The 10,978-nt window shown below is 37.8% G+C and overlaps 1 protein-coding gene across 2 annotated transcripts; it reads left to right on the top strand.

Annotated features, from left to right (window-relative positions):
• Window positions 1-753: 753 nt before the first annotated feature.
• Window positions 754-10,410, top strand: LOC132140311 (high affinity cGMP-specific 3',5'-cyclic phosphodiesterase 9A-like). 2 transcript variants are annotated; one of them, XM_059549097.1, is made up of 20 exons: window positions 754-862; window positions 992-1,134; window positions 2,458-2,528; window positions 2,614-2,691; window positions 2,816-2,859; window positions 2,987-3,041; window positions 3,148-3,218; window positions 3,298-3,385; window positions 3,476-3,557; window positions 3,677-3,751; window positions 4,647-4,733; window positions 4,817-4,921; window positions 4,997-5,079; window positions 5,200-5,356; window positions 8,529-8,642; window positions 8,724-8,828; window positions 9,099-9,227; window positions 9,303-9,398; window positions 9,677-9,746; window positions 9,871-10,410. In XM_059549097.1, exons 2-19 carry the CDS (start codon window positions 1,066-1,068, stop codon window positions 9,725-9,727), a joined length of 1,560 nt encoding a protein of 519 aa, XP_059405080.1. In that variant the 5' UTR covers window positions 754-862; window positions 992-1,065; the 3' UTR covers window positions 9,728-9,746; window positions 9,871-10,410. The 2 variants fall into 2 exon arrangements, with proteins under 2 accessions (XP_059405080.1, XP_059405082.1); XM_059549099.1 differs by having other exon boundaries at window positions 802-862; window positions 1,010-1,134.
• The last annotated feature ends 568 nt before the right edge of the window (window positions 10,411-10,978 follow it).

Genomic DNA, 10,978 nt, shown 5'->3' on the forward strand with positions numbered 1-10,978 from the left:
AAGAAAACTGTGTGTGTCCAAACTTTTGATCTGTACTGTACATACAGATAGCTGGGTAGATTAAATACAAATTGTAATCTGTTACTGATTCCAAATTACATGACAAAAGTTTCAGTTAGTCATGTAATCCATTGCATTACACATTTTAGGTAACATAATCAGACTACTTTTAGATCATTTTTGATCTTGTTTATCACATTGATTTAAATAGGATAATCTTGTACCATATTGACATAAAAACAAAGAGTAAGAAAATACTGTATATTCCATTTGTTGTTATCCACAGCATTAAGTGCATTAAAAAATAATTATATGTTTTTTTAAGGAACTGCAGGAGGAAAATTTAAAAGATGAAAAAGTGGAATTTGGGAGAATCAATAAATTTTAAATAATGTATTGCTATTATGTAAATAATATGCAATCATGTAATCAATAAAAAAGTAACTAGTCTGATTTGAGTACTTTAAAATGGAATTTAATCTAATTACAAGTATTTAATTCGTAATCCGTAATCCAGATTTAAAATTTAAACATTTCTAATCATAATTGATGAAGTATAAGGAAAACTGTAAACAACACAGCAAGCATTCAAATATTCTTTATTGAGAAAGTTTGGGTAGATAGATATTGCATGTGTCATGAAAAGGAATAGTGCTGTATGTGTGTCACCTCTAAGCAGTAGATGACATGAAGTACATAGTCAGCTCTCTGCTCTAACAGTTCCTTGGCAACGCTGGAGAGCAGGGGAGTGAATGATAGCCTACTTAAAGGGCAGAGCTGTGACTCCTGGCGAAGCGACCACATACATCAGCATCTCGGAGTGAGCATCTCGGCTGCACCAGATTTAATGGCACATGCTGAGGTATGGTTTTATTTATGCTCTGTCAATTATCATTCTACAAATGGCTGTTTTAGTATCATAGATCCACTTTATATCCTACTAAATCAGCAGCTTAAAGTAACTCTTTTTGTTTGTTTGTTTATTTGTAAGTGTTATTTGCTGTTCCAGAGGAGGTAGCTACAGATTGTGTATCTGTTGATCATCTGTTGGTATCAGAGGTCATCATGGGGTCGAGTTCTTCATCTTATACCCCTAAAACTATTTATCTGGATGTGGATGGAAAAGTGCAAAGGGTGAGTCTCAAGATTTCACATATAAAAGCTGTATGCTTAAAATTGCATCAAAATGAGATGCATTTTAATCATAAAAGTGCAAATGCTTATATATGATTAGCTATGTCAGGGTTTTATCCAAACATTCAATGACCCTAAAAAGTATTTGGTGGCACACATAAAAATGTATGAATGTCATGGGCTGATGGGGTTAGTAAGTAAATGGTGCTAGAGCTTCTCTGAACTAACTTCAGCTTTTTTGAATAATTTTTACAGTAATTTTTAATAGACAGGTGTGCCAATAGCTTCAAGCAATTCTCTAAAAGTTCACACAGGTAGAAGTAGTTCATCACATTATCTATGAATATGGTTTACCAAAGTTCGACAAACAGAAACTGTCGATGAACCATTTGTCTGAATTTTAAACACCATTTTTATTGTTCTATCCTTCAAAAATTATGAAACTATGAAATTATGAAATTTCTGGATGAAAGTATGCTTGCCCTGGCTTTCATAAATGCCATTGCTTTACATTTTTGTATCTAATACTTTAAGGCTAACATGTCCAAATACATTTTAGAGCAATCACAGACGATCTCAATCACAAAAAAAAAAAAAAGATTGTAAGATGTGTTTTCTGTTTGTACTGTTTAACGGTTTTGAGGTCAGTGAGATTTGTGATGTTTTTTAACATAAGAAGAATCTTATGCTCACCAGAGCTGCATTTCATTGATACCATAACATATATCATGAAATGTTATTATTTATTATTAGCTCAAGATAAAAATTTCAAAAGAACAGCATTTATTTGAAATAGAAATATGTCTTTTAAATGTCTTTACTGTGACTTTTGATCAATTTAATCCATCAGTGATGAATTCTTATTGTATTCGTTAGTATTGTAATGAATTAGTATTGCAATTAGTATAATATTAATTTATTGTTTTTAAAAAAAAATTTACTAGTAGTGTAGCTACTTGTATAATAGGGACAACATTTTATTAATATTAATATTATTATGCTTAAAGGCAATAGTCATTTAATGTATTTTATGACAGGCACTGTTTTTAGGATAACTACTTGTATTAAAAATATATTGGGGGTCAGTGTTTGTGACAGGTGCCTTTGACACAAACAAGCACTTGTGACACCTGCCAAAGGCAAATCCAGCCCTGCTCACTAGAGCCACAGTGTCATGGTGACATATTCAGTGCCTCGCTGATAACAAGACTCATGATTAGTAAATGATTTGCAAATAATGCTATTTTATTTCTACTTCTTCATCATCTCACTTAGCATTCAAATGACTCACTTAGCTGTCATGTATGATCTCTCATGTTTAAGGTGATTTTCAGTCGCCACTGTAGCCCATGTGATATTAAGGAACTTCTTTGTTCATCATCCAACATTGCCAGGTCAGTATCTTCTCATACATGAACTGTTTAATGCAGATTATCATCTCAAAAGTGTCTCAAATATGTTGTTCTCATGTTTCTCCAGAAACACTGCTATACTTCTGATTGACTCAGAAGGAGCAATAATATCTATCGACCCCACCATGCCTGCAAATACACCTAAGTAAGAACTCAACATAGTAATAATAATACCAGTTGTTGTTGTTGTTACTGTAATTAATATATCATTGTATTTTAATGAATAATTCAGAAGCATTCATTGTTTTACTTTCTTTCTTTGTTTCAAGCAACTTATATAAGGTTATGCCTCATTCCACAAACCAAGGAGGAGGTATGGAATTTTTTTTTTGCTAATTACATTATTAATAATTAGCCATGTGTTAAGTAAAATTGGATTAAAAATTAATGCAAATGACAGTAATATACCCTATAAACTTATTTTTTATTCCCCTCAAAAGAGAAGGAAGACATGTTCCAGAATGTCCTGTCACAAGTGGCAGAGCAGTTCAGCAGGTGAGCAGTATGTCAAATTCTGTGGAAATGAGTCTGCATTTGTTTTAAAATAATGTTATGATTCAGATCAGTGAGTGCATGGAAATGAATGTAATATTTGTTTCAGGGCTTTTAGGATCAATGAGCTGAAGACTGAAGTGACCAACAGACTAGCCATGCTGGAGAAGAGAGTGGAGCGTGAGTGATTCTCTGAGGGCCAATGCATGTCACAACTCACACCTGATTCTGAGAGCTAATAGTCTTTGTATTGTTACAGTGGAGGGACTGAAAGTGGTGGAAATTGAGAAATGTAAAAATGATCTGAAGAAATTAAGGGATGAAATGACCTCTAGAGGAGGAGTGAAGTAAGAGCAACTCATTTTATTTTATTTTATTTTTTACACTGTAATTCCATTAGGAAATCGGTTTATTGGTTGTTTATCTCTTACAACCAGAGTGAACTGCAATTGCAAATACAATTTTACTGATGATGGGAAGAAACTGTCTCCCAGGCGAGATGTCCCAAGCTACCCAAAGGTAAAATAAATAAGTAAACAAACAAACTCTTTTTGTTTCTTGGCTTACATACTGCAGCCAATTAAATCATTGCAGTACTGTTATAATCATAGTAAATTATGTGTTTTGTGTTTGTGCAGTACACGCTTTCTCAGGAAACCATAGAGGCTCTGAAAAAGCCTACTTTTGATGTATGGCATTGGGAACATAACGAGGTTTGTCCTCAGTTTTTTTTTTTTTTTGTACAAGTTCCCAGTATAGGGATTTACAGTTGCGTTTCACTTAAGAAAAAAAAAGTAATAATAATAAAATAGTAAAACAGATAATAAACTAACATTTAATGGTCACACTTTATTTTAGGGTCCAATTCTCACTATTAACTAACCATTAACTATGACTTTCGCCTCAATTAACTCCTTATTTGCTGCTTATTAATAGTTTATAAGGTAGTTGTTAAGTTTAGGGTATTGGGTAGGATTATGGATGTCATGCATTATATGTACTTTATAAGCACTAATAAACAGCCAATATGTTAATAATAGACATGCTAATAAGCAACTACTTATTAGTGTGAATTGGACCCTATACTAAAGTTTTACCCATTTAATCACACTTACGGACAATAAATGGCATGTTAATTGCAAACAAATAAAATTGTATTTTATTTGAAATTTATATTAAATGTGTTTTTTTTTTACTCACTCAAGTAGGACTTAAGTACAGTTTTATATTTAATTGCATAATTATTTCTATTGTCTTTGAAATATGGTTAAAGTGTACTGCCAACAAGCATTTAGGGTAAACCAAAATACACTTTAATGTAATTCTATTTCCATCAGTTCTATCATTTCTATTCTGTCATGTATTTATGTATATGTGTAATTACACGTTTGTAATGCTGAAGTCCCAATTTAGTACATTTAAACTTTAAATGTTGCATAACACACTACAGGTTTTGTTGTTGTTGTTGTTGTTGTTGTTGTTGTTGTTGGTGTTGGTGTTATTGTTGTTTTGTTTTTGTTTTTTTTGCTTAACAGCATTAGTTGTTGTATAAGGCACACAGGTCATGTGGTGAATTGTGTTTGTTAATTAAATTAATACTGTCTACAGATGCTTAGCTGTCTGGAGTATATGTATCATGACCTTGGACTGGTTAAGGAGTTCAACATTAACCCCATAACTCTCAAAAGATGGCTGGTAAGAAATGCTTTACTGCAGATTTATTTTCCGTAGTTAACTGGAGCACTAAAACTCACCTGCTGTGTCTCTGCTAAATAAAGCTTGGAATTCAAGAAAACTACCGCGACAACCCTTTTCACAACTTCCGCCACTGCTTTTGTGTGAGCCAGATGATGTATGGAATGATCCATCTGTGTAACCTTCAGGTAAGGTCCTGTCCTCAGGAGAGTGTGCTTGTGTGCGTTTGTCAGATCAACACGTTACTTGCTTTTGTTCCCTAGGAGAGGCTGACTATGACAGACATGTGTATTTTGATGACTGCAGCCGTGTGTCATGACTTGGACCACCCGGGATACAACAACACGTATGTCACTGACCCTCTTAGAGAACAATACCACTGACTGTCTTATCATATGCAGCAGTTTGCCAGTGTATCTAGAACTTCTACAGTAGGAACTGCTCAAAGTTTTGCCCTCTGCACCAGGTATCAGATTAATGCTCGCACTGAGCTGGCTGTGCGCTATAATGACATCTCTCCACTGGAGAACCATCACTGTGCTGTGGCCTTCCAGATCATCTCTATGCCCGAGTGCAACATATTTGCCAATGTGGAGCCTGACTCCTTCAAACAGATACGACAGGTACTTCTAGTCCACCATATGTACAACTTCATGCTGCAGATGCCATTTCTACACAGAGGAACACTGTAGTGCTCAGATGATGCACTTTCATAGATTCATAAAACCAGTGTTTCAATGGTTTGCTGTTGTTTTTTTAAAAAGTCTTTTATGCACACCAAGGCAGACTTATTTGATGCATTATTTTAACAAAATACAGAGATAACAGTAATATTGTTAAATAATGATACAATTGAAAAATTTTCTATTTTAATGTTTTTTAAAATGTAATTTATTCTTGTAATGGCAAAGCTGAATTTTCAGCATCATTACTTCAGTCTTCAGTGTCACATGATCCTTCAGAAAGCATTCTAATATGCTGATTTGCTGCTTAAGAGACATTTATTGTCATTATTTATTTTGAAAATATTTCCCTTTTAGTCAGTCACTCTCAACTTCACGTCGTATGACCGAGGAATTGGGATATCTCTTCGATAGGCCAATCTACTAAATGAGCCAATGCAAACTGGCATGCAATTATTGCACACAGTGCGAGCATAAAAAGGCAGCAGGTGCAATGCATACCAGCTTTGTGCTTCGGAGCCGAGCGACAACATTGTTCTGCTCCATCCAAATGTCTTCAGTGAACTACGAGGTCAACGTGCTCTTGGAAGCTTTTGGTGTTGGCGGTACAGCGCTTCAGCGGTGGTCGTTCCTGTGTCGAGTGGGTTGTTCACTTCAGGTTGCACTAACCCTTGTTGTGCAAGCGGCCATTCTCCTGTTCTCCTTTCTCATTCTCGTGAGCATTTTCCTAAAAGAGCAATAAATGGGTACTTTGTAAAGACGACGGATCGTCTTTTTAAAGATGCTGTTTCACCCCTGCGTTTCTAGATGCGGGGGCGGAGCTCCGTTGCCACTGCCATGATCTAAGGCTCGTCCTGGCGGCAAACAGGCAAAATCATTTCCGGCAGTGGCACAGGTGGTTTTGAGGATCACAGCAGTGGCAACCCCTCAGGAAACCAACCCTCTTCAAAGAGTGTACTAGCGGTATCCTTCGGTGCTCCTCCCGATGACCAGATGTCGATTGCTGCATTGGAGAGAGGGCTCTCTGAGGAAGATTTGGCTGTGCTACCGCCTCTGACAGTGGCAATGCCTGAATCAGATCCAGAGATGACAGCTCTGCTTTGCCGGCAGTGCTCGAGTGGAAATATCCACCGCGTCCTGGGCCATGAAGGTTGGATGATTGGTTTCTTGAGGTGGCTCGTGCTGGTTCTCAGCGCCAGGCCTTTCTTCCCAGAAGTGCATGAGGAGCTCACCAGGTTGTGGATGGCACCTTTTACGGCCAGAAATCAGCCTGTTGTTTCCACCTCCCTCATCACCCTCAACGGTGGTGCAGTGAGGGGGTATACAAGGGACCCCCTGGTGGAGCAGTCAGTTGCGATGCAGTTGTGTCCTAATTTCCTAATTCCACCTCCACCTGGGAGGGCGAACCGTGCCTCCCCTCCCGGGTCTTTAAGTACTCATCTGACCTGTCCGGTGATGCTTATACTGCCTGTGGAGAAACTGCCTCCACCTTACATGCTACAGCATCATTGCAGGTGCACCAGGCCAAGACACTGAAGAACCTGCACGAGGGTGGTCAAAAGCCAGAAATTCTGAAAAAGCGCCGAACTGCTGCTGACCTTGCGCTTCGAGTGATGGGACGGGCAACCCAGAGAGATAGGAAGCTGCTATTTGTGGGATGGTGAAGGCACCTCTCCCTCCCCCGGAGGAGGGCCGGGTGGAGAATCTGGAAATCTCGACTAGAGAGCGGTCTTCTCTACCTCTGGGTCACAGGAGGGCACGGAGAGTTGCGGACAGCCCAACACCAGACCTCACTCATCCTCCTCCTTTGCCAGCCGGCAGCAGCGAGCGGTTCGAGAACGTCAAATAAAGGCCCTACTCACTTACCCTCTGCTAACCTGTGGAACCAGGGGTAACCGTTACCCTGCACACTCAGACCCCTCTCCGGTTCGGTCACAAGCCACCCAAGTTAGGTCCCTGCATTCTACCTCGCTGCCTCACTGCGGGTACGGCAGTGGTTCCGCTTGCACGGTATCTGGGTGCCTGGCTTTTGCTACCCAGCCCATCTTGCTGGCTTCTGCGGATCCTCAGCCTCGGCTATGTGATTCAGTTCACCCGGCATCCCCCCCAAGTTCAGCATCTGCTCCACAAAAGTGAAGGAGGCCGATGCTCCTGTCTTGTGTGTGGAGATCGCAGTCCTACTGACAAAGGAAGCAGTTGAGCCAGTCCCTCGAGCCGATATGAGGACAGGGTTCCATCAGTGGCCAGGTCACTGGCTCGGCTCCTCTGGTATGCATTGAACCTGCTAACTTTTTATGCTCACGCTGTGATCAGTGATTGCAGCTGGATGCAATACAATAAGTTTACACTCTAAGTAGATTGGTCTATCAAAGCGATATCCCAATTCATCGGTCATCCGAAGTGACGCCTCCGTTCCCTCCTTCAGGGAACGAGGGTTACCATACGTACCGGAGACGTTTTGCTGCTCAATATTTGTATGGAAACTATGATACATTTTTTGCAAGATTCTTTGCTGATTTGAAAGTTCAAAAGAACACCATTTATTAGAATCATTTTTTATTATAACAAAGAAAAGGTAATACAAAATATGTTTGGACACCTTCAAAATTTCTCACATTATCACAGTCACAGTTGCTATAATTTAGAAAATGGTAATAAAATATGACAAGAACTCAGAGTTAAACTGTGTCAGGGCAAATTCATCTTAAAATTTCAGATAACTTTGATAGAAAGGTATGCAATGAATTAGGCTGAAAAGCTGTCAACTGTTAAATTTAGTTCAACCAATTACCAAGCAATGCTTAATTTTGTTCAGTCTGTGGTGTAAAAAGATTGCATTAGCAATTGAAGAAAAAACACTTAAGCAAAACATGGTCAGGTGTATGTGTCTGGATAATTTTTGTCTCAAAATTTGATAAGTCCTCTGTATGAAGAAATATTTGGTATATGCTATCCTTACTTACATAAATTAACTAGTGTCATCCACCCACTAGTAGAAAGATATCAAAAATTATATCTGAATGTCTGAATAATTTTTGCTTTGACTGTAGTGAATTTTTTTTAGCCGGCCATCCTAAACAATCCTGAATGTATTTTTTGGTGTCTGTTGTAGGCGATCATTACTCTTATCCTGGCGACAGATATGGCCAGACATGGAGAGATACTGGACTCCTTCAAACAGAAAGTGGACAACTTTGACTTTACCAATGAGGAGCATGTTAATTGCGTATGTGTTTCCTGCTATGAATTTAATTGCATGCTAAAAAATTGACGGCTTTGCCTTGTATAAGCAATTCTCTCTTTACAGCTGAAGATGGTGTTGATCAAGTGTTGTGACATCTCCAACGAAGTCAGACCCACTGAGGTGGCAGAGCCATGGGTGGACTGTCTCCTGGAGGAGTACTTCATCCAGGTACCTCAATACAAGCAGCTTCTGCTTACGAGTGCTTTGAAAATGATTATGGTAAAAAGCTTATTATTTTGCAATCGCTCAAAAGTTTGGACTCAGTATGTTTTTTGCTTTTCTTTTAATCAGCGTGGACACCCTAAATATTTAATTTATTTTGTTTAACATACAAATTTCTGATTATTTCCGATAAAACTTCCAATAGAAGATTTTGATTTGATCAACCCTTTGGACTCCATTTTATGTTATAGTTTGCATTTTGGTTTGTTTTGGCAGAGTGACAGAGAAAAGTCAGAAGGTCTTCCTGTGGCTCCATTTATGGATCGTGATAAAGTCACCAAACCAACGGCACAAATTGGCTTCATTAAATTCGTCCTCATCCCAATGTTTGAGACTGTCATGAAGGTGGGTACACCAGTTATACAGACTGACGTGTGAACTGAAACTGTGAACTGAAGTTACGTATGTGTCTATGTTCAGCTCTTTCCACAGATTGAGGAGATCATGGTTCAGCCTTTGAGGGACTCCCGTGATCACTATGAGGAGCTCAAGCAGATAGATGATGCTATGTCACAGGTAACAAACTGAGCACGTAGAGGAAGCAGTGGCCTTGTGTGCAAATCAGAAGGTGTGATTTCCAAAAAGGGTGATTCCTTAGAAGAACCATTTCTTAAAAGAAACTTTTCTAAAAAGAAGCATTTTTCTCTTAGTGTGAAGAACAATAAATCTGAAGAAATAATTTTTTGACTATAAAGAATTTAATGGAAGGGTTCCATGGATGTTAAAGGTGCTTCATGAAACCATTTAATTAAAGATTGTAAGAATCTTGCATGATGTTTTTGCTCTCTTTTCAGGCACATAAGAAGAAAACAGAGAGTATGTCTTTAGGTGGAAAGAAGAAATAGGCAACTTGCTTCTTTTATGGTATGAAAGAAGAACATTCAAAACATTTGAACGTTTATTGAAACAACTAGAAGACTTACTTCAGATTCTTCAGATAATTCACCCAAAAATTAAAATTCTGTCATCCCTTTACTTGTCATTTCAGGCTAACCCAGCTCCTAGTTTCCTGAAAACTGAGGTTTTGATCTGTTTGGGCTCTTCAAGCACCCTATTTCTGAAGGAGAGTGTTGAACACCTTCTGTATATTAAGACATCAAGAATGTCCAGAAAAGGTGGTCATCAGTAGTAAAGAGGGGGTCAAGATGACTGATTCTGTTGATTTTGCTGGTCTAATTATTCTTCACTGTTAAGAAGAAGTGCGTGGCCCTGAAATAGTTTTATTGTCACAGGCTAGACTAAAATAAACACTTTTCAGAAATGAGCAGTCAAGATTTATAACTTGAAGTTGCTTGATCAGATAATGGCATTATATGACAACATGCTGTTTTATACTTTGGTATGTATTGTTTTTAACTTTGGCACTGAGTGTGTTTTGCAGATACTGATTTCACCAAGGCAGCTATTAATAAAATGTATTTAGTAATATGTCAGGAAAGCGTGAACCGTTGTTCCAACAGAAAACCTTCCAAAAAAAAAAAAAAAATGCAAATCAATAAAATATTAATTAATCATGAATGTCAAAATTTGGTGTTGTGTTTTTATGTAAGGAATATTCGACTCTGGGCAGGTTTTTTTTTTTGTTTTTTTGTTTTTTTGTGGGAAAGTAAAAAATCACATCTTTCCACTAAGAAAGCTGTAAAATATTTATTTCTATTTCTTTTTAAGGGAATTAAACCCCAGAAGAGGAAGGAAAAAACAGTGGAGCATGTTTCAGGAAAGGCATTTGTTAAGAAAATGTGTCCGAGACACTTGTTTAAAGCTACAGGTGTTTTCAAGGGCTTCAGGTGCAAGAGACGTCTGTTGTACTCTGTCCTCTTTGCATCTGGATGTGACAGTTTTTACACAGCCGTCATTTACAGAATGACAGCTTTAAGGAAGCTGTGAGTGAAATACTTTTCTCAAATACTATTTTCATGATGTTTCCTATTACCTTAAACGATATACAAGAAATGCAGTTCTTGTATAATTTCAAATATATAAAACGTCATTCTCTTTTGATAGAAAAGGGTTGTTTAGATGGGGGGTTGGGGGGACAAATTATAAGTTGTAGTTAATGGTCTGTTAATAGCGAGAACCTTAAAATAAAGTGTGAC

The sequence above is a fragment of the Carassius carassius genome, chromosome 5, assembly GCF_963082965.1.
Source record: "Carassius carassius chromosome 5, fCarCar2.1, whole genome shotgun sequence".
Taxonomy (NCBI): domain Eukaryota; kingdom Metazoa; phylum Chordata; class Actinopteri; order Cypriniformes; family Cyprinidae; genus Carassius; species Carassius carassius.

Coding starts and splice junctions, on each gene's coding strand:
- LOC132140311 (XM_059549097.1), top strand. CDS start 1,066: ATGGGGTCGAGTTCTTCATCTTATACCCCTAAAACTATTTATCTGGAT. Junction 3,219..3,297: donor GCTGGAGAAGAGAGTGGAGC/GTGAGTGATTCT, acceptor GTATTGTTACAG/TGGAGGGACTGAAAGTGGTG. Junction 4,734..4,816: donor TAACTCTCAAAAGATGGCTG/GTAAGAAATGCT, acceptor TGCTAAATAAAG/CTTGGAATTCAAGAAAACTA.